Source organism: Nyctereutes procyonoides, unplaced genomic scaffold, assembly GCF_905146905.1.
Source record: "Nyctereutes procyonoides isolate TBG_1078 unplaced genomic scaffold, NYPRO_anot_genome, whole genome shotgun sequence".
Lineage (NCBI taxonomy): Eukaryota > Metazoa > Chordata > Mammalia > Carnivora > Canidae > Nyctereutes > Nyctereutes procyonoides.
The window spans coordinates 25,367,514-25,389,778 of record NW_026575134.1 but is presented as its reverse complement, the minus strand read 5'-3'; the positions used below and the strand labels follow the sequence as shown (position 1 = coordinate 25,389,778).

General features: G+C 58.7%; 1 protein-coding gene across 7 annotated transcripts in view; it reads right to left on the bottom strand.

Annotated features, from left to right (window-relative positions):
* The window catches only part of PHRF1 (PHD and ring finger domains 1), a 28,540-nt gene extending 9,863 nt beyond the window's left edge, over positions 1-18,677 (bottom strand). For 2 of the 7 annotated variants that reach the window (XM_055300858.1, XM_055300863.1), the window contains exons 1-10: positions 18,561-18,677; positions 18,169-18,286; positions 15,532-17,104; positions 14,850-14,936; positions 10,354-10,577; positions 7,683-7,766; positions 6,013-6,131; positions 2,757-2,854; positions 2,464-2,639; positions 1,712-1,838 (exon numbers count right to left, since the gene is read on the bottom strand). In XM_055300858.1, coding sequence (XP_055156833.1) covers positions 1,712-1,838; positions 2,464-2,639; positions 2,757-2,854; positions 6,013-6,131; positions 7,683-7,766; positions 10,354-10,577; positions 14,850-14,936; positions 15,532-15,625 — 1,009 coding nt within the window. In that variant the 5' untranslated portion in view covers positions 15,626-17,104; positions 18,169-18,286; positions 18,561-18,677. The other 5 variants (XM_055300862.1, XM_055300859.1, XM_055300864.1 and 2 more) reach the window with 5 other exon arrangements.
* Positions 18,678-22,265: the final 3,588 nt, after the last annotated feature.

Below are 22,265 nucleotides of genomic sequence, written 5' to 3'. Positions count from 1 at the left end.
TCAGCCCAGGGCGTGACCTTGGGGTCCTGGGATCGAGTCCCAAGTCGGGCTCCCTGCATGGACCCTGCTTCTCCCTCTGCCTGTGTCTCTCATGAAGAAATAAATAAAATCTTTTTTTTTTTTTTTTTTTTTTTTAAAGAAAAACCAAAAGAACCTCAAACCAAACCAAAGCCCAAACCAAAAATCCCACTGGGCAAGATGAAAGCGTGACCGGGACAGAACGATGCTCAGCTGCCCGAGCACAGGTAACGGGCGCGGCCGGTCCTCGCTGGGTACATCTTAGGGACAAAAGGAAAACCTTCCGGTCCCACCTCGAGCCACAGCACTGGCATCGCCTAAAGCAGATGGCCTGGGGCCGTCTCTGTGCGATGGAGGTGCAGTGAGCAGACACGTGCCAGCACGGAGACCTGGCACTTCTGAGCCGAGACGAGGGGAACAGTGTGAGACAGGAAGGAAGGCCCTTATGCCCTTCACGCCACATGGGACAGCCCACCAGTGGCAGAGAGCACGCACAGCACGGTCCCACGGACGGAGACAAAGGGCGCAGGCTGCCCATGCCGGCACCCCACTAGCGACAGGGCCGGACAGCACCCAGGGCTCGGCAGCAGTGGCGGGGGATGCAGGGCACGGGGACCAGCAAGGACCATCCCCGGCGCCGGGGGCCGCGCGGCTCTCGGGCCACTGGGGTAGACAGCCACGCAGCCTGAAGCGTGCCTTGAGTCTCCGAGCCCACGGTGTGCTCTTCTCCGACACCTGCCCGCAAGACCCCGGTACAGGCACACCACGAACATTCGCAGCCACCCAGTAACAGCCCAAACGACCCTCGAGGAAAACTGGAGCAACAAATTGTGCTGTGCGCCTAACGCGGATATTCCTCAACGATACACGAAGTCCGTCCATCACAGACACCACAGAGTCCAAAACCACCGCGCTGAGCGGCAAACCCGCGCATCCAAGGTCCTATGAACGTCTCACCACGTGAAAGCTGAAAACAGGCGAAGCTAACATACAGTGTGAAGAAGGGTGGCGGCTGGGGGGCCAGGGGGCCGGGGCCAGGGTGCAGGCCAGGCGGGGCAAGCGTCATCGCCATCAAGCCTGGATCTGTACTGCTGTCGCTATAACACCTCAGATCATCACCCACCAATCAAACAGGTGAGCACAAGGCCACAGTGACCTCCCCGGGTCAGCGAGGGAGGGGCAGGGCCCCTCGAGGCAAGAGCATCCCCAGATGACGATCAGAGCTCCCTCCTCACGCTCTAAGCCGCCGCCGAGCTCGAGCGGGCACCCGTGTGAGCAACTGGACCCACGCCGCCCCAGGCCTCTCCCCAGGAGGCACCCACGGACACGAGGCAAGGACAGAACGTACAGGAATTAAGCCAGGAAAAGGACAAGAAAGCAGCCAATTCATCACTTGGACAGCACCCGCGCACAAAAGCCCAGAACCAGGGTCCTCCTGCTGTGCTGCTGCGTGTAGAGGAAAAAAGGCAGTTTGGCCACAAAGTCTCACGGTCCCTAACCAAGGTCGGGGTGGCCGAGTCGCCCTGACACGCCTGCAGGGCTGTAGCTGCAGGGACCTCAAGGCCTGCAGCAACGTTCACACGTGCACAAACCAGACCCGCGCGGCCCTTCTGACCCCTGAAAATACCAGCCTGCAGAACCTGCAGGGGCTCTGGGGTGAAGCTCCTGGGGACCGAGCCACACCTGGGCTTACCTGTTCTCCTCCTGCGCTTGGGGGCCCGGGGCGTCACGGGGCGCTGGTACACGGCAGTACTCAGACCCGCAGCGACCGCCTCGATGGTCTCGTCCAGCAGAGAAGACATGAGGTACCGCGGGACATGCTGCGTGGCAAGGAGGGTGCCGTTGGCGGGGCAGCGCTCCCCCAGAGCCTTGAGGGACCCCGCACTGGCCCCCACCAGGCCACCCATGGGGGCCAGATACCCTCGGGCTGCCAGCAGGTTTAGCGGGTGTCCCCTTCTCGCTTCTCAAAGACAAACCGCGGCAGGCTTCCTGAGGGTGCTCAAGGTCTGGGAGGGCCCCCCAATAACACGTTCAGGGCGGGAACGTGGAGGGCCAGGCAGGCCGCGAGAAGCCAGCTGCAGGGCCAGGGCACCGTGCCGGTGCGGAGCAGGGCCACACAGGGAGATGGACACGGGGTCCATGGGGTCCACGGGGTCCGAGCCCCCCAGCCAGGCGCTCTGTGCTCCGCGCCTTCCCCTGGCGAGTGCCCTCCCAGTGCTGACAGCAGAGCGTGCTGCTACGGGGAGCAGTGCACGGGTGTGCGGGCCCACGGGGGGCCAGTAGGCTGTTGTGGGGCAAGCTGGGCCTGATTCCCTTCACAGCAGCCAAAACGTGGGGCTCGACCGTGCACGCGGCTGCCCTCGCACACCTCCCCCTGCCAACAGCCCCCCTCCCCAGAGCCCCTGGGCAGCTCTACAGCTGGGCTGGCGGCCACAGCCCACCCACCTGGATCCTCCTGGCAGTGGAGATCCGATTCCGGTTCACAGTCGCGCGGACCCTCTCGCTCTGCCTCGTCCTGGCAATAGCTCGGGTCCTCCCTGCGTGCGGCCGAAGCCGGCTGGTGGTGGGCACCACGTCAGCCAAGAGCAGGGCCACCTCTTCCTCGCTCACAGGACCTGCGTCTGCGAAGGACAAAGGTTCTGGACTGAGGAGCGCCCGCCACAGCCACACAGCCCTACGGGGTCTCCCACGAGAACTCTGCTGAGCGCTCCCTGGCTGGGACGGAGGTGGGGCCTTACCAGCGTCGGCAGAAGCTCCAGGCGCAGCACATTCTGGACAGAACCACTCATCCACCGGCACCTCCTGGAGAGGAGGGTCCAAACACTCCATGTGGTACCTACGGGAGCCAGAGGGCACACACAGGGTCACTGTACGACCCAGGGCCGCCGACGGCCATGCAGGTGGGTCGCAGGAGCGTGATGCACCCAGCTGCAGACAGATTCGTGTCCCCAAGTCCAGGTGGAAGCCCAGACAGCCAAAGTGGCTGCATTTGGAGATGGGATCGCTGGGGGCTGAGGTTATACGAGGTCGTGAGGGTGGGGCCCTGACCCACGGAGCGGGGTCCTTAGGAGAGGGAGGCACCCAGTGCTCCGTCTCCTGGCAGAGAAAAGGCCATGCGCACACAGCAGGAAGGCGCTGCTGGCAGCCCGGAGCGTCTCTCCAGACCTGACCCTGAGGACATGGAGCGGGCTCCGTGTGCATCACACGGGACACATCAGGCTCCGAGTGTTCCCACGTCCTTCCCACAGGGATGCTGGGCAGCTCTGCCCTCCAAAGGGGGCCCCACGGTCCCCGAAGCCTCCACAGGAGGCGTCCTATATGGAGGGACTGAGTTAGGTGGCCACGTGACCCAGGGCAGCTCCATCCCGTGGGGGACTTGCAGCTGACCGTGGCAGATGTCCTGCACCTGGAGGCTTGTCTGTGGTTGGTTGAGACCTTGGGTTGTCCCTGCTCCCCCCGCCCCCCCAGCGTCATTCAGCAGCCCCAAGAGTTTCAAATGCTGGCACCTCACACTTCACAATCCAGTCTGAGGAGCTAATACAGAAAGTACAGAAAGAAAGGCTTTGCTGAGTGAATGGAAGCGTGGCCTGACCACAGTCATCCAGTTCCTTCTATCCAGCCTTCAAGGACAGTGGTTTAGAAGAGTCACTGCTGACGCGGGCTGCCCGTGCCAGTCTTCTCCAAGCTGGCCCAAGCTTCTCCAGCCCAAGACCTGGACAAATCCCTGGCGACCTGAGCCCAGATTGAGAACCACGTACAGCTCACCGCGCTGGACCGTGGGGATCCAGGGAGCCAGGACAGGTGGAAACCCTCACCCCGTGACCCTCCCGCTGGGACCTCACACGAGAACCACAGGAATGGAAGTGAGGGCTGAGAGGTTCCTCCCGGAATGCAAGCCAGCAAGCCCAGGCCAGCATCAAGTCCTGGGCAGCACCCGCAGTGGACACCAGCCTCAGAAGCCCCCCCAGCGTGCTTTTTCAGGGGTAGGATCAGTAACAGCGTTGCTTCTCACAAAGCATTTCAAGGCTCCGACGTGGTCCACCCGGTTTTCTCCTCATGCCAAGCTCCAGGACCTCAAGTGGAGGCTGCTGGTGCGTCCACGGGCCAGGCCGCGTGGACTCACACTGACAGAGGGCCCCGCCACTGCAGCCACCCAGAACCACCCCCCTGCCCGCCAGGACGCTGCAGTGATGCGGCACCGTGACGTCCTCGGTGGTTTCCCTAGTGACTGGACACCTTTACGTTAAATTGCAAATTTTTTTTAAGCATCAAAGATAATGTGAACCTTGCTTCCTGTAAGTGAAGAGATCTGCTACACGTTTGTGTATCTACGGCTTTGTGCTTCCATCTCTAAAAGAACTGAGTCATTTCGGACTTGGTAACGACAGACATCTCACAGGAGGATTTAGCAGGCGGCAAATGTTAAGTGTGAGGATGCTTGGAGACGGATCACTATGCTCATCCGTCTGAACGTTCTAGATTCATTAGGATTTTTATATACTTGAGTTATCTGCTAAATAACCCAAGCACGTAAGACATGCTGACACGTTACATTTATGAACGCGGTTTAGGATAGTAAACAGAGTTGTGAGCTATCCCTACGTGTCACCACCAAGTTAGTAGGATTAAGAACAGACTGTGACGAAGGAGCTGAGCACCGTGGGCTTGATTCAGAAGGTGCAGGAAAACAACGAGGCCTGGTGAGCAGGAGTTCCAAGAGCCTCACCTGGGCTCCCCGCTGCCTTCGAGGCCACCAGAAGGCACCCACGTCTGGCATCCAGCTGGGGCCCCGGGCTGCAGAGGTGAGGCCAGCGACAAGGGCCACAGGCAGTCCCTCCTACCTCGAATGGCCTCTCCTGCAGCCTCCAGCTGTGCCAGGCCCACAGTGGCCCCAAGCACGTGGAAAGGACTGGTTTTACGTGAGCTGAGCTCTGAGTGCTGAGCTGCCCGCTCGGCCCCAGGGCCTCACGAGATCGTACTTCCTCAGCTTCCTGCTCGCACGCAGTCAGGTCAGTAAACGAGGCACAGGGCTGGCAAAAGCAGGGACTGGCCTCGAGGGTTCACAGGACACCCACGGCAGCCAGCCCTCTCCTGTCCTCACAGCAACCAGTGAGCAGGGGGCAATCAGACACGGCTGGGACCCCCACTGGGACCCCCTAACGGGAGCACCCACACGCAGGCAGCCACTCGTGAGAAGGGAGCCTGGACAGACCGTGCGAGTGGAGATGCCTGGGGAGGATAAACGCACAGCATGTGGCAATCGTCTGGGGAGCAAGCACGTGGCCAACTGAGCTCCACGCAGGAGGCACTGGGGAGGCAGGCCCTGGTCAGGGGTCAAAGCCTGGGCCAGTCTGCAACCAGGGGGCCTCTAGGGCCAGCTCTGGGCCACCAGGGCTCGAGACTGCTGGCCGCCTGCTGCTTCTCAGCCCAACCCTCAGAAGGGCTACCTACAAGACGAAGTTGCGGACCTGACAGCCCCATGGGCTCCTCCTACCACCACTCGTGTCTCAAGAGGCTGCCACAACCCTCTCAGCACGAGCTCACAGCAGAAAAACCCCCGAGAAATGAAGCATGACGCAAGGAGGCTGGGAAAAGGCTCCCAGGAGCCAGGGTCTGCTGGACACGGGTCACTTGGCCTCGTAGAAGGTGGGGTCCTGCACGTGACCTACGTCTGGGCTCCCGGCCCCCATTTCTCAGGTTCCCCTCGGCTCTTCTCCGTCCTGTAGCCTTATGTGCACCTCTGCTAAGCAGTCTCAGAATCTCTGGGGGAACAGCAGGGGTATAAGCGGTGGGAAGAGCCCGTGAGCCCTGCTGGCTACCAACCAGCGGCCTGGGACTCAGGTGCTCCCTACACAGGGGCCTGGCCTCAGCGGCCACAGCACACAGCGTGACGCACGGAGCAGCAGCCCTGTGTGACGTCCTGCTGGCCAGGGATCGGGACAGCAGAAGCAGCTCCTCTGCTCCTGGAGCTGCCGTGAGGGGCCCCAGGCTCACCCGGCGTCACAGCCATCACAGAGGAGCAGACGGTCCTCCCGGTCACTCCGGCCGCACACCTCACAGAAGGTCGGGTCCTCCTCTTCCTCTTCTCCGGCTCTGGCATTCTCCACTGGAATCTGAGAGCAGAAAAGCCCTGCCGGTCACACAGCAAGTGGAGCCTTATCCCCAGAGTCAGCAATTCTGCTCACGCGTAGCGGACGGAGCAGCTTCTCCTGTGGGAAGGCCCCAGAGTGGGCAGGTGGGGACCAGCCAGGACACGGTCACCGCAAATGGCAAGAGAGAAGCAGAATAAAAGCAGCAGGCCTTTATCCTCTCGAGAACCGTCCTAGGCCCCAGCAAGGGCAGGCAAACGCGCACCAGCAGGGTGGCAGCCACAGGCACGCATGGAGCACACCCTCCCCACGCAGGCTCGGAGGTGTGGGGCTCTGGCCTTCCGTTGTCTGAGCTGCCCCACGTGTGAGGGCTGTGGACACGCTCCCTTCACATGAGATGCCACCTCCGTCCCCCTCGCTGTGGCCACAGCCCGTCCCGCTCTCCCTCCACCGGTGTCAGCACTCATCCCACCCTTCTTCCAGAGCCCGGGGGTGGGGGGTGGGGGGGACTCAACTCAGGGTCCTCCCTAACCTGCTGCACTGCCTGTCACTCTCCGATGCTCTCCAGTTGGGCTAGCTCGTGTGCTCCCGGACTCTGCACCCCCATGCCTCTCGGCACACACAGGACGAGCTCAGCGTCCACATGCTCCTTTGGCAGAAGCTCCAGATAAATGAAGGCTGCCTACGTGATGCGGGGACAGGCCCAGGTTCCAGGGAAGGAGAGCAGTGTGTCTGGGTCAGGGGCCAGAGTCAGCAAAGCCAGAGCTGCCACATGCGCACAAACCTGAGCCAGCGCAGCACTGAGCCCACGAGAAACCTGCATGCCCAGCACCAAAGTCCCCATGCATCTACGGCCTTAGGCCCTTTGTAAATAAAACAGCGGGTCTACGGCTACAAGAGGCACATCTAAGGCGCGTGTCCGAGTCTCCGTGATGCTCCTCCCTGACGACAGGAGACTCATACAGGCCCTTCGAGCTCTGCAAAGCACACAAGCAAACGCATGCACTGGAGAGCAAAGGGAGCTCCTCCTTCCCCGCCCTCTCACACATGACGGGGCCCAGCGCTGTCGGGGGTGTGGCCCCTGGGGATCCCAGGCTCTACCCTCACCTTCCCTCTCCCCGTGGCTGTGAGCCAGGGAAAAGGCACGCGGGAGGGGGGAGGAAGAAGTCTGAGAAACTGCCTTCCCACCCAGAACCATTGACCCGCTTCACCCTCACGCTGCAAACGACATTTTAGTGGGTTTCTAAGGCGCACTTAACCAAAATTTGCTCACTTTAGGAAAGCTAATCAGGGTAGCCCAGGTGGCTCAGCGGTTTAGCGCCACATTCGGCCCAGGATGTGATCCTAGAGACCCAGGATTGAGTCCCACATCGGCCTCCCAGGATGGAGCCTGCTTCTCCCTCTGCCTGTGTCTCTGCCTCTCTCTCTCTGTTTCTCATGAATGAATAAATAAAATCTTTAAAAATAAAAAAAGGAAAGCCAATAAACTCCTGAAAGCACCTTCTCCCATCAGACCTGGACCAATGTCAGGAGGCATGGGGGGCAGGGGCGCTTCTCCACAGCAGCCACACTCACCTTCTTCAGGATTTTACCACCAAACCGGGCTCGAATACAAATACATTTAAATATAGTTCGATCGACGGGACAGGAATTGGCATTCTGTAAGAAATAAAAATTGTATCAGGATCCCAGAGGATTTTCACCATTAATACCAGCCATACTCAAAGAATTCCCTCAGAAATCACGAACTTGTTTAACATTGATCATCGAATCTTCACTGCACACCTATGTACCCTGTGCTAAGTCGCGGGGGCGAGGGAAGGAAAGCCAGCTGTGAGCCCACACACGTTACCCATCACTGCTGAATGCTCAACAAGCAGAAGAGTGGGGGTCCCAGGCCAGCCTCCAGCAGGGACAACCCGGTCGCTGGCCATCAGGCCCCTCCTCTGCAGCCTGTGGGCAAAGCCTTTACCCGTGTTCCCACGCACAAGGCTGCTTGACATCTCTTTCCTAGTAAATTCTGGTATTTCCTTAAATAGTGTGACTATGCATCAGATACACGTTCTGGATGCTTCTTATCAATATGGTTTGGATGCACGGAAGTTCCTTGTTTTAAAATACCTTTATCGGGTGTATCATACGTATTCTTTTTAAATGTGTATTTCGATGAGCTCTGACAAATTTCATCCACGGAGTCACCACCCAAACCCTCAGCCCCCTCCTCTCCCTCCAGGCTGTGTGCTTCCCTGGGGTCCCGGACACCCGTCCTTAGGACAGGGCTCTGGCTGCACACACAGCTAGGGACCAGCAGGCCGCCCGACGGTGGCCGGTTCATGTGCTGTTTCCAGCGTGGGTGGGTAGACAGGTTGCCTGCACACCCGAGGACAGTGGTACAGACTGGTGTCTCCTCGCCAGCTCACGGCTACCAGTGCATGAGCCCCAGGGCTCTCGAGTTACAGTCCCTCCGATCTGAGAGGTACAGGGGCTCCCATCCTCCCGTGGTCTCTGGTCTGACCTTCCGGCACCTGTGGCAAGACCTAACGGTGGAACCCACTCCCGACTCCTGCGTGCGCTGCCCTCGTGTAAAGCCTCCTGGCAGCTGCTGCCCCAGGTTAGAGGTCTGTCCCCACAGTTGCCCCGCATTTTCTTCTGAAGGCTTCAGAGCACGGCTCGCTAACTTCCCATCTTGGCTCCAGGGGGCGCTCTGTGTGCACCGTGAGCGGGGCCCTCCTCTCCATCCCACACTGGTTTACAGAGACCCGCTCTCCTCATGAGATGCCACCTGCTGGCCGCCGTGGGTGACTGTGCTCTTCAGGTCCCCACATTTGGACCGATCCTGGTGTAGTCATACTTTATAAGTCTTAGTATCCAGTGGGTGACTTCTCCCTTGTTCAAAAGGATGGGCGACTCTTGGTATTTTCTTTCCCTCCTCTATGAATTTCACAGCACTTCGAGGCTCTGGACGCTTGGTCAGGGTGGGGATGAGATGAGGGATCTCGGAGCCGGGACTTCTCCAGAAAGTGCTCCTTCTTCATTGATCTCAACTGTTTTAGAAAAACTCTTTCAAGGTCGCACATGTCTTTTTATGACTCACTTCTGAGTCTCTTAATCTTTGTTAATCTTGTGTCCAGCAATATTGCTGAATTTCATATTCTAATTGTTTGTAAAACATCTATGTTGACAAACATTATTTGCAAAGAACACCTTTTCCTATGTGACATTTCTATCTTTTTTTGCTTCCATTAATCCAGCATATTGATTAGAAGACAAACAGCCAGAACCATGTCGTGTTCCTCAGTGTATAAGGCTTTGCTGGCCAAAAAGCCCCTAAACCTTAATCTAACCCGTGCCGTGGAACAGAAACAAGTAGTGCCAGGGGCAAGGAAAACCTCAACACCACCGGGAACCGGGAGCCAGCAGCCAGCAGCCATGTGGCCACGGGGCTGGCGGGAACGTGGCGGAGGTTCAAACAGACTCCCACAGAGATGCTTCTGAGCTCTCTGGAAGAACGGGGAGCAGGGCTGGCGTTCGGGCCACGGGGTTATTGCTAATGTCACTGGGGGAGGTGGGGCATGGAGGTGGGCTACCTGCATACACCGACCATGCCGGGGAAGTTCCAGGCTGGGGAGAGGAGAGAAAACACGGAGACCAGACTTAACAGTTCTTGAAGGCGGAGATGAGCAGCAGGTGGGGGCACACATCACTCCTCCTGTCCTAGTCTACTTCTTTGAAAGTTTTTACAATAAAAAGTTTGAAATACACCGTGTATTTTTTGGTAAATTCCCTTCATCTGTTTTAAGGCTGGCTCCCTTCACTGCTGGTTATTATTACTCAGTCCCAAATTGCATCTCACGCTTTCTCTGCATCTATGAGACGATCCCACCCTGCGGGGCCACAGCACACTGGGCTGACTCTGCTGGCCACAGACTGCCTCTACATCACTCATGATTTCTGCAGGCAGGTCCTCAAGGGACACTGACCCAGAAATAACCCTCCTCTCTCCTGCCTCTTCATCCCACGCTCCACGAGCACATCACCCCACAGTGAGCTTTACTGGTAATCCCCAGAGCCAACAGCACACCAACCAAAGCAATGACCAAGCTAGGACCCAACCCTCTGGCCCCAATTTTACTGCAGAACAGAGACCACCACCCAGCAAGTGGCTGGCAGCCTGCAGGGTCACTTTCAATGGACAGAGGTCATCCTGAAGGAAGGAAGCACCCCAGAGAGAAGTGGCCTTACTCACCTTGGACCATTCCACGATACAGTCCAGACAGAAATAATGGACACAGTTCTCAGGTGTCCCCACAGCCTGGTCCCGGAAAGTATTGAGACAAATCGGGCAGCTCTCGGCATCATCATCAGAATTAAATGCACTGTTGTCTTCCAGCTTCCCCTGAGTGTCCACCACAGCCACTAACGCCTCCATGTCCTCTTCTCCTCTTCCTCCTTCTTCAGAATCTTCGGACCCTTGAGAAAGAAGAAACACCACTTTGTGAGCTGGAGCACCAGGAGCAGGCTACAGCTGCTCTCAGGAAGGCGCACTTCCAAATCCACACTCAAGAGACAGACCCCCTTCCTGCAGCCCTGCCAGGTGTGACCATCCCTGGGCACCTCACCAGAAGCAGCTCCCAAGCTAAGAGGACGGGGCACTGGCCGAGGGGGCCATGCCAGCTCTGCAAGCCCCCATCTCGATGAGGGCACAATCAGAACCTTCACCACCAGAGCAGCTCCCAGGGGCCCGCCCCTAAAAACTGCCCCTGCTCGACCAGCAGCCTCCAAATGGTGGCAACACACCCCAGAACCGTCTCAAAGCAGATGGCGTTAACAAATTATCTGCCTCCAGCTGACACCTTCCTTACAGGTGTTGTTCTCTCCTAGGAGATGGAGGGACCACAGAGTCCTAACTAGGCAGTTTGGCTACAACAGTTCTGATCAATCTGTGAGAGGCTTTGGGGCTGGGGCTTGACCAGCAGAAAGGGAGACGCTTTCAGCTCAACACAGCAGTCGACATATGTGTTTCGTTTTCCCTCCCACGAGTTCACCTGCACCAGCGGTGTGGCAGGCAAGGTCCTCACACAGCCCAGGACTCAACCATACCCAATCCCTTCAGGGGAGTACAGAGCCAGTGCCTCAATGGGCTGTCATCACCTAGTCCCTGTGGCAGCCGCTGCGAGGCAGAGGGAAGTAATCCCTGGCGGCTCAACCTAATCAGGTGAATCCTTCAGAAGCCGTTCTCCCCGGCGGGTCACAGAGCAACGTGCTCCTGCAGGTGTGGAAGCGATCAGCTGTGAACTGCTGCTGACCAAGGGGCCAGCCTCCGCGAGCGGAGACCCCAGCCGACGGCCAGCCAGGGGTCAGGACTTCAGCCCTACTCCCTCGAGGACCTCAACTCTGCCAACCAGCCGACCTTGGAGGATGACCCTGAGCCTCGGATGGGAACCGTGGCCCGGGGACTCCTGAGGTCAGCAGCTGAGACCTGAGCAAAGGACCAGCAACCACACCGGGGCTGCTGAGCCTGGAACCCCGGAGACGGTCAGCACACCATCCTGGGCAGCCAGAGAAAAACAACTAATGAAACTGGTACGCAAACATTTTGGAAAAGGGCAGGTGGGAAGCTACAGAGAATGGGCTTCTCTCAGCTTCCCCACTTCACTAAGGGTCAAGTGAGCACAAGTACGTTGAAACCAGATGATCACTCTTCCCACGGAATTCTGAAAGGCAGAATTGGCCATCTGAGGGCCCCGTGGCCCCTGCACAGAGTCTGGGCACATGGAGCAACGTCTCCGAAGCCTCTGAGGGATGGCGACCAGCAATGACGAGGGTGCTAAAGATCTGTGTGGGCGCACGAGGCGGAGCCATCTACCCCCACCCACCCTCTCTCAGGGGCTGCCGGGGATGGCCCCAGCTCGACAAGGGGTCACACCGAGGAAGGTGCAGGGAAGTGTGCAGGCCTGGCCTGGCAGCGGGCTTGAAAACCCCAGTGTGGACAAGTGCAGGGTCCCCAAGAACACAGCCCAGGCTGGAGCCAGAAATGGGGGTGCCACGGAGCTGCGCCCTCAGCAGGCCACAGTGACTCATGGTCCCATAGCCATCACAGCTCCCTGTGGAGCACGTGCGGCCTGGGGAGCTGGTGAGACTACAGATCAGAGGCCTGAGTTCTCAGTTTTTGTGTTAAGCCTTAAGAACATTATATATATATATATATATATATTTTAATAAATTTATTTTATTTTTTTAAATTTTTATTTATGATAGTCACAGAGAGAGAGAGAGAGAGAGAGAGAGAGAGAGAGAGAGAGAGGCAGAGACACAGGCAGAGGGAGAAGCAGGCTCCATGCACCGGGAGCCCGATGTGGGACTCGATCCCGGGTCTCCAGGATCGCGCCCTGGGCCAAAGGCAGGCGCTAAACCGCTGCTCCACCCAGGGATCCCTATATTTTTAAGATTTATTAATTTTAGGGGCGCCTGGATGGCCCAATCAGTAAAGCATCTGCATTCAGCTCAAGTCATAATCTAAAGGTCGTGAGGTTGAGCCCTGCATCAGGCTCCCTGGTCAGTGGGGAGTATGCTTCTCCTTTTCCCTGACTGTCCTCTGTCAAATAAATAAATAAAATCTTTTTTAAAAATTTATTTATTTTAAAGAGAGAACGTGTGTGTGCAATGCATGTGTGTGCAAGCAGGGGGAGGGGCAGAGAGAGGGGGAGAGAATCTTAAGCAGACTCCCTGCTGAGCACAGATACACACACACACACACACACACACACACACCCCACCACGCATGGCCTGAGCTGAAATCAAGAGTCGGACGCTCATCCAACTGAGCCACCCAGGCGCCCCTTAAGCAGAGAATACTTAAAGCTGGAAACTTTAAGCGCCTGCCCTTGGCTCAGATCATGGTCCTGGGGTCCTGGGGTCAGGCTCCCTGCTCAGGGGAGAATCTGCTTCTCCCTCTCCTTCTGCCTCCCTCCCGCTCACACTCTACCTCAAATAAATAAAATCTTGAGGGAAAAAAAAAAAAAGAGTTGGAAACTCCACAAAGCAATGAAGCAAGTGATTTTCAGGGATATAAATATTAGGGCAAGAAGAGCAACAAGCATAAGGAGCCACTCTGGAAAGGGCCAGCCCACTGGGATACAGGAAACGCCCTTCTCAAGGTCTGATGACACTTCCCACTTGCTAAGGAGTCAGTCACATCTCTCATTCCAAAGGCTGGGGCTGGAGGAACAAAGGGCACTGGCCTGCCAGCCAGGACCAGGGCCTCAGGGCCCTCCCTCCCCATAGCACCTGCAGGCCCTGCACCCGCCCCTCCCTCCCTCCTGGGCACTGAGCTCTGTGCCACATGGCCCTGCACAGCAGCACTCTGTCCACTACTGCCCGGCCACCTCCTGCCATCCTTCACATCACAGGTCAGACGGGTCTCTCTGGAAGCTTCTCACCACTCCAGGTGCACAGAACCCCTCTTCTGGCAATGCCCCTGCACACCCACCCTTGGCATTTATCACCCTTGTAACTGCTGCTTCATGCCACCGTCTTTGCCGCTAAGAGCTGAACTGGCTTCTGCACTCTGTCCCGGCCCCACCCAGATTCTCTGGCACCCAGCAGCTCTTTAAACCCTTGCTCAAGGGATGAACCAACATCTTCTGCCTTCAGCCCTGCCGATGCTATGCCCAAGACCTGCCGCAGGTAAGCCCAATGTCCTAACTCAATCCTGGGGGGACTAGCACAAGAACCGTATTTGTGACCAGCAAACTCAGGACAGAGTTCATGTCCTTGTGTACAGGATTCACAAGTATGTCACCAATACACACAAAGTTGCAAACTCACACTGGCTCATGCTACTGCAGTCCCACACATAGGGAGCTACCCTTCTGTTAACATTCTAACAAGGATAACCACAGAACCTGAGATCCACAGGTCATGGTATCTGCTTTAGAACCATGCTTCTCCGGCTTGCTGACTACGCCAGAAGCAAAGTAGCAGTGTGCCAACCCCACAACATCCAGCATTCTATGAGCAGAGCCCAGGGTGCCCTCCCTCCGAGGAAGGCGAGCACAGCTGGCCTCAGATAGGGTGGCCCAGACTGGGCACCGTGTAGGCCATGCACCAGCCAGGGTGGCCAGGAGGTGGTGTGAACCCAACCAGAGTCCCTTAAGGCAATGTTCCCTGTGCAGAAATTCAAGGGCATGAGTGTCAACCAGTGTAAACGTGCAGGGAATTCCTTAATAAAGTCATTCCCTGCATTTGCCAGGTATCTGAGGGGCTCTTGTCAGAGGAGTGAGAGTAAGCCCAGAATGGCTCCACCAACCTGGCCTGTGAAGAGTCCTGGCCAGGCAGCCTTGGGCCACAGCAAACCTGTGCTCATGCTAGACCTTCCCTGGACCCAGGTGGGTCGGGGAGCACAGGTCACCAAAAGCCGTCTATTCCTTATGCCAGAAAATCCACTCTGCCGTGCTCACCCTGCGAAGACCTTGGTTATGTGGCTCCACTTTAATGAAGTTGTGCTGTCACACAGAACTCTGAAACAAAGGATCACATCGACAGCAAGCCGCTGCCCCAGTGGGAGGTGAGGGCTCACAGCAGGGGACTGCCAGGGGAGGCCTGCTCCCCCGTTCCTCACAGCCCTCAGCTGGCCAGTGTGCTCAAGGCATCAACTCCACCAACAACGTTTTGTAAAACCTCGGGCTCCCTGTCACAGCGAGAGAAAGTATCAGGAGGCCGCCCAAATGTCGGCCTTCTCACCAGACTGGTCCTCTCCATCGGTGCTGTAGCTGCGCTCACTGCCCGTGTCATCCTCAGAGACCTCGCTGGTGCCATCACTGCTTTCTTCTAAAGTAAAGAGGTGAAAACACAGGCCCTGAGAAAAGGTTACAACCAAGGCAGCAAAGAGCTAGGGCTGGTTCACAGATGTGCCTGCCAGAGGCACTATGAGTGGCTGTCCACGTGGGAACAGGTGTAGGAAAAGCACCTCCCTTTGTCTGTTTACATCTTACTACTTAGATGAATAAGATAAATACATGTACCACTCGCACAATTAGAAGCAAAGAATAACTTTTCTAAAAAGATTAACAGCTGAAAGTCAACACCCGTAGATGACTCTTTTGGGAACTCTGGGGGCAGCCTGGGGGGCTCAGCAGCTTGGCGCCACTAAGGTCCAGGGTGTGGTCCTGGAGACCCAGGATGGAGTCCCACCTTGGGCTCCCTGCAGGGAGCCTGCTTCTCCCTCTGCCTGTGTCTCTGCTTTTCTCTTTGTCTCTCTCATGAATAAATAAATAAAGTCTTAAAAAAAAAAAAAGGGAACTCTGCTTTTCCTAGAGCCAACAACCTGGAGAAAACACGAGGTGGCCCTGCTGCTTCTGAGAGGTGCCAGCCGCAAGCCCATGCTCCCCCAGCTCTGTGTGGAAGGAGTGGGAGGCTGGCTCACCAGCATTGCTGGCCAGGGCAGCAGGGCTGAGTCGACGATGTCCATCTGGCCCTGGGCTTCGGTCCACAAGCTCATCCAAGCTGTCGTCATCCATCACTGGACATTGGCGTTCGGCTCTGAAACAAACCAGAGTCAAAAAGTTCCCGTCCCCAGATGCAGCGCTCTCCTGAAAGCCCGACAGTCACTCGCTACACACCGCGACCGGGTGACGTGTGCCTCTCTAGGACAGGGAGGCCAAGCCAGGAGACAGAAGACAAAGCAATTCGAACCACAAAACTGTGCCTACAGAGAAAAAAAAAGACACTGATTCCCATCTATAGAGTGACGTTCAAAGTGAAATACCAACTTATAACAAACACGATTTAGCTCCGGTCCGGTCAGGTACCTATAGCACCTCAGCGCTCCTAAGGGATCCCGACACTAGGGTGAATGAAACGGCTTATCCTGAGCTGCGGCAAAGCAGGGCTTTCAATGTAGCGGGGCCAAGTCTGAGGTCAGAGGAGAGGGGTCACACTAAAGACCAGAAGGCAGAGAGGCAAGGCAAGGGCCGGGGAAGGTGGGTCCAGCCAGGTAAGGCTCTCGTCGTGGATCCCACAGGCAGGCTTCTTCTAGGATGATGTTTCCTAAAATAGCGAGGGCATGTTAATCTGAGGAAACTATCAACTTCCTCATATCGTTTGTACCTGGAAATAGCATACTACGAGGTGCTTTTGTACAATTACCAACCCCTTAAAGCTTCCACTTTTCTTCTACTTAGTGTTTGACGGTTAAGAAAAAGAGCCACGGTCCCACTCAACTAAGGGTGAGCACACTGTTTGGTGGCTCAGCAACACTGCGGGACCCAGGCATCCTGCTGGAGGTGTACAGACCACAGGGCAGGACAGCGCCACAGCCCTTCCAGGTGTCACCACCATTCCCACAACTGGACTCCACACAGTGGTACTTGGACACCTGCTCCAATACCTAACCAGGCCCGTAAGTGTGAGCACCTTTCCTGCCCTACAACAGAGGTGAATATAGTTGGCCCTTGAAAAACACAGGTTTGAACTGCACAAACCCACTCAGATCCACTCTGTGCATATTTTTTGGATGAGTACAGTTACTATATGTGTGTTTTCCTTCCTTTCAATTTTCTTCGTAGCATATTCCCCTCTAGCTTACTTTGTTAGGATACGCTACATAACCACACAAAACACGCGTTTATCAACTGTCTGTGTTATCAGTGAGGCTTCTGCTCAACAGTACACCATCATCGAAAGATCTACTCAGATTTTCCACTGCATGGTGATCAGCAGCCCTAAATCCCGGTATTGCTCAAGGGTTGACAGTACTAACACACGAAAACCTACCAGAGACACTTCAGACACCAGAAAACGTGACCCCCTGAGGCCACCCAAGAGAGGACAGAGCACAGCCGAGGGTGGTTTCTAGGGTGCAGATCCTTACCTTGATAATGTGTTACACAAGCACAAGGTCAAAACTATGAACGAACAGCCCCTGGCTTCTCCCCTAGTGCACTAAGATCTAGGTCCACCCGGGACGGCCAGTGGCAGGACCTGCCTCAGAGGGCTACCTGAAAAAGTCAACAAGACCACGGTGAGGTCTGGCACAACAGGGGCTTGCCAGAAATACCAGCCCCCGAGTCCCTGCACCTGTGGGGTTAGGTCCCGTGGGCCCGGTGCTCCTCTACCACAGCTTGTGAGGGCAGCAGTAGAGTGTCAACTAGGAAGCTGTCACTATCCGTCCCTCCATCACCACATGACAGGGAACCCCTGGCCAAGATCCCAGGTAGCCTCTGAAAGTATTTCCCAGAGCAAACACCTGTGCAAACACCGAGGAAGACTAGAGACCCCACGACTAGAGACCCCCCAGCAGCCCTTTCCCTGTCTGGATGTCTGCAGTCAGAACTGTGTTAACCGGGACCCCAGCCTAGGACCTACTGGCCCCACCTGCAGCTCAGCTCAGACGTGCCTGCCCACATCCACCATCCCCGCCTCCACCGACATGTTCCAGACCACAGGCCAGTGCTGGTGGTGCTCTGTGGCTCTCCCGCTCTACCTCCAGATTCAGGGGGGTTTAGAGGAAATAATTAAACCTCCAAATGCAATAACCCAAAGCACCTATGACTCCAACCGTTACTAAGGAAGCATAAAGGACTTCTGGTGGTAACTGGCACCTGGGCCAGGTCCAGCAGGTCACACTCAGCCAGGACCGTCGTCCAGTACTGGCGGTCTGCCCACACGGAGGGAGACCTAGAAACTGTGAACTGCAATAGGAGTGAAGAAGTCAGGCCGTCAAGGTCTACACGGGGCTGACCCGGCCAGCGAGAGTCCAGGCTGGGCGGCTGCGGAGAGGCCCCCAGCCACCCGCCTGGCACGAAGAACGCACTGGAAGGTGCCAGGCACTTCCTCCGACTCCAAGGCAGACCGCCGCGGTCCCGGGAGGCCTCAACCGCAGCCAGGGGCTTGGCGGGACCCCCGGCCGGGCGGAGGCTCGCGCACGGGTTAGCACCTGCTCCCTAGAACGGCAGGTGCTACAGCCCCCTAAGCCGCAAGCTGAGGCACGAGCGCCGCTGCAAACAGCGCGGAGCAGGAGTCCGGGCTCCGACGGGCCCCGTGCAGGACAGAAGGGCAGTACCTCCTCCCGGGCGTGCTGTGAGGACGGCGGGAGCTAGCAGCAAAGCATCCCGCGAACGCTCGGCCGCCGGGACCGCCGGGACCGCGACGAGGCCGCTGCGAGCAGGGACGACCAGGAGCTGGAAACGAGTGGGCACACGGTCACACGCCGCCCACCCCGGGGAGGGCGACAGCCCGGGCGGCGGCCCGAGGGGCCCCACCGCCCGCCCGGGGCCCGCCCGCCCCGCCCCCCGCCGCCCGGGGCCCGCCCTCCCCGCCCCCCCGCCCGCCGCCCGCCCGGAGCCAGCGCAGCGCAGGCCTCGCCCCGCGGGGCAGGCCGCAGACAAAGCGCGCGGCGCTCGGGGACTGCCCTCGCGGCCGGGACCCCGAGACCGCCGCGGGCCCCGCACGTACCCGAGAGTCTGGCGTCCCTCCAGCACACCCCCGGAGCCGGCCGCCGCCGCCCGAGCACCCGCCTCGACTAGGCCGCCGCCGCCACCGCCGCCGCCGCCGCGCGCTCCCCGACCCGGAAGTGCACGGACCCGGCTTCCGGGGCCCTCCCGCCCCGCCCCGCTCGTAAGCGGGAACCACTGGGCCGGGGGGGGGGGAGACGAGCCTGAAGTGGCGGAGGACGCCCTCGCCGCGGCCGGGGGCCTCCAGACCTCGAAGGCACCGCCCGAGGCCGCCCGCCGCCAGGGAAGACCAGCGTCCGGAGCAACTCGTGGTGTCTGGGCCCCCGCCTGTAGGCTGCTCCGCGTCGGCCTCCCCCGCCGGGAATGATACAGTCCGGGCCCCGCCCCCCGCCCGGGCCGAATGGAAGCGGCCGTCCACCGCCCCTGAGACCCCGCCCCCGGACACGCCCCCACATGGAGGCCCCGCCCTCCCGCTGTTGGCCACGCCCCCAGCCCCGCGGGGCCCGCCGCTCCGCCGCCGCGGCTTCCACCAGGTGCAGGGCACCGCCTGGGGGGACCCCAGCCCCCGTCCCGTCGGGTCCAGACGCGGGAAAGCACCGGCGCCGCCCGGCACCGCCCCGCGCGCGGTTGTGAGCAGCCGACTGGCGCTGCGGGGTAGGATCCGGGCTCGAGGAGCCTCGGGCAGGCCCGGCCAGTGTTACTCCGGGGATGAGGGTGCACCGGGCGAGCTCCTGGGGGCCCCACCTGGGAAGGAGGCCAGGCCCGGGGGGCGGGGCAGGGCGGACCCGGCGGGGCTGGGGCTCAGGTGCAGGAAGATTCTGAAGAGAGGGGATTTGCTGAGAGATGTGCGGAGTAGACCCAGGGGAGCCTGGGAGAGGGGCATCCGGAAGCCAGGCGAGGACGACAGCACCAGGCGAGGACGACAGCAGCCGGGCCCTGGATGCAGTGAGGCGGGGTCCCTGACACCCAGCGCAGCAGCCCGGGGGTGGGGGGAGAGTAGCCAGCGCCCCAACTCTTGCAAGTGGCTCTGCTGCGACAGGAAGGAAGAGCGGGGCCCGCCAAGGGAGGGCTGCGTTTTCTGCTCCACCGGAGAAATAACTGCTAGTTCAGACTCTGAAACGGACTCTGACAAAAGGGACAATGGAAGATGTCAGAGATGCGGAAGACCCTGGAGCAAATCGTCTCCACGGGCCACAGGGTTGGGGTCTGGAGAGGGGTGGCCCTGGGTGTCCCCCAGGCCAGGTGCTTGAACCAGTGTATCAGTCGTGTACCCATAAGCAAGCAGAGCTTCTGGACCTCTCTGTGCCTCCCCTTCCTTGGCTGTAAAACAGGGAGGTCGAGGGCTGGCTGGATGAGGATTGGGGTCCAGCACAGGTACTGCGACTACCCTGTGCCAGGCACCTCCCCCTTCCTCTCTGCCTGGAGCTTAGCTAGTGCTGGCCCTACCTGCTGAAGACCATTGGACAGAAGGATGCACCCCGCAGAGGTTTCCACATGGCATATTGGGGCACCTCCTCCTGCAAAGGAGTTGGGCTATCACCTTGTAGCCAACTTGGAGTCCCCCTGGAGAGGGGCAGCCCTTCCTACCTTCACCCGCGGTTCTTCCTGGGGGCTCCTGGAAAATTATCATAATAAACACATGCACCCACGATGACATGTAGAGAAACTCAGCAGGCATCCTCGGGCAGCGCACAGCCTACCCAGCCACGTCAGCCTGTGCTCAGATGTGAGATGTGCCCCAGGGAACTTCCCAGAGCCATTGGTCTGGGCCCAAATTGAACATGGGTGGTACCCCTTGAGAGCATAGGCACATACCTATACCTCCCAAGTAGCGATGCCCCCTCACAGGCATCTGGGTACCCTCGTTGTGTACATGCATCGGTACGGCAACGTCCTCTGCACACTGACTAGCCACTCCCCTGCTCCTCTCATGTGCTCCTTCCAAGCCCTGCCCCCTGTGCCTCGCAGACCCGCTCTCTGCACCCCTGGCTGGGTGTGCGGTGTGTGCTAGTACGCCCTGTCCCGCCCCTGCAGGGCACAGGCAGGAACACGCAGGGATGCACACTTCCGTCCTGTACAGGAGGGGGACACATGGCTGGGGGCTACTTTGGTTCTGTCCAGTCCGGGCCGGGGCTTTCCCCTGCCGTCAGGCCTGCCCGCAAATACAGGGCCAGAGCCAGGGGAGGAGACAGGTACAGCCATGTTCCCTGACTTAGGAAGGGGGGCATACTAGTGTCCCAGGCCTGCCCTAAAAAATGACCACCAGCTGGGTAACTTAATACAGCAGCCCCGGAAGTCACAAATCCAGAACCCAAGGCAGCTGTGCTCCCTTAGAAATCTGCAGGAAATCCTTTCTTGCTTCTGGCTTTTGGTGTTCCAGGCTTCCTTGGCTTGTGGCCACATCATCCCAGACTTTGCCTGTCTTCAGGCAGCCTTACTTCCTGTGTGTCTGTATCTCTCATTTATCTCATATAAGTGCATTTGTCATTGGATTTAGGGCACACCCAGGGAAACCTGGATTCCTCAGAACCCTACCTCAGAACCCTTAATTATAGCTGCAGAGACCCTTTTTCCAAATAAGGTAGCATTCACATGGTCTAGGCATTAGGATACAGACATTTTTTCGAGGGGGCACTATTCAACCCACCCCAGAGGGTGGTAAGGGGTGCATCTGGAAGCAGCAGGACTTGGGGCCACAGCTGGAGAGTGTCCAAGACAGGAAAGGCAAGACAGGAACTCAGTCACCTGACTTCTGGTTTTGCTGTGACCCTGAATCCCACACTTCTTTCCTCCAAACCTCTACCCTGCCTCCGCAGGGATCCTGCAGATTCCGAGGGGTTCCTTCCAACCACATGATCCAAGCTTTGCTGACCCCTCCACTTCTGACCCCCGGTACAACCGAGCCACCTCCTGGGGCCTCTGTGCTCTTCCTCCACCCACAGGTGACCACATCCACAGCATCCTGTCCTCGAATTTCTATCCCTGGGCTCTGGGCTGCTGACATCCAGGGCAAGGCCCACACGTCCCTGGAACCTCAGCACTTAGCCACTCAAGCAGCGCTTTCAAAGGAAGAAATAACGTGGCCATGATGATGGGGGGGGGGGCGCAGGAGGGTCTGTCCTGGGTTTGGGGCATCTGCTGGGCTCCAGCACATGTGGGACGCAGGGACGTGGCTGGAGGAACGCAGAGCCAGGAACACATGGTGTAGAGGGCGGGGTGGGGGGGTGGTTACAGGAGGACCCCCAGGGACCAGAGGGCTGAGGCTGAGGAGCACGGCGGCCCGGGGCAGTGAAGGCCCGGAGTCGGGTTCTCCAGGGAGGCCGGGGGTCTGACACCTGCGGCACCCGGAGGGAGGGAGGGAGGGTGGGAGGCTCCGGCTTCCTGGGCAGGGGCACAGAGGGCTTAGGAGGACTCCTGCAGCAGGAACAAAAGGGGAGCAAGCATCTCTGCAGCCCGTTGGACTCCGCCCGGGGGTCCCCTCGGCCACGGAGGCGGGAGGGGCCGTGCAGGCGCGGGCGGCAGGGCCAAGCCTCCCCGGCCCACCCAGGGCGCAGGGCCCCAGGTCTGAAGCAGTCCTTCCTCCGGCCTCACACTTTTTCCAAGCCTAGACAGGACGGGCCGGAGCGCGGGGGTGCAGCGCCGCGGGCCCTGTGGACTCGGCGCCCTCCAGGCCGACGCGCCCCGCCCGAGGGCCCCGGAGCCGCCG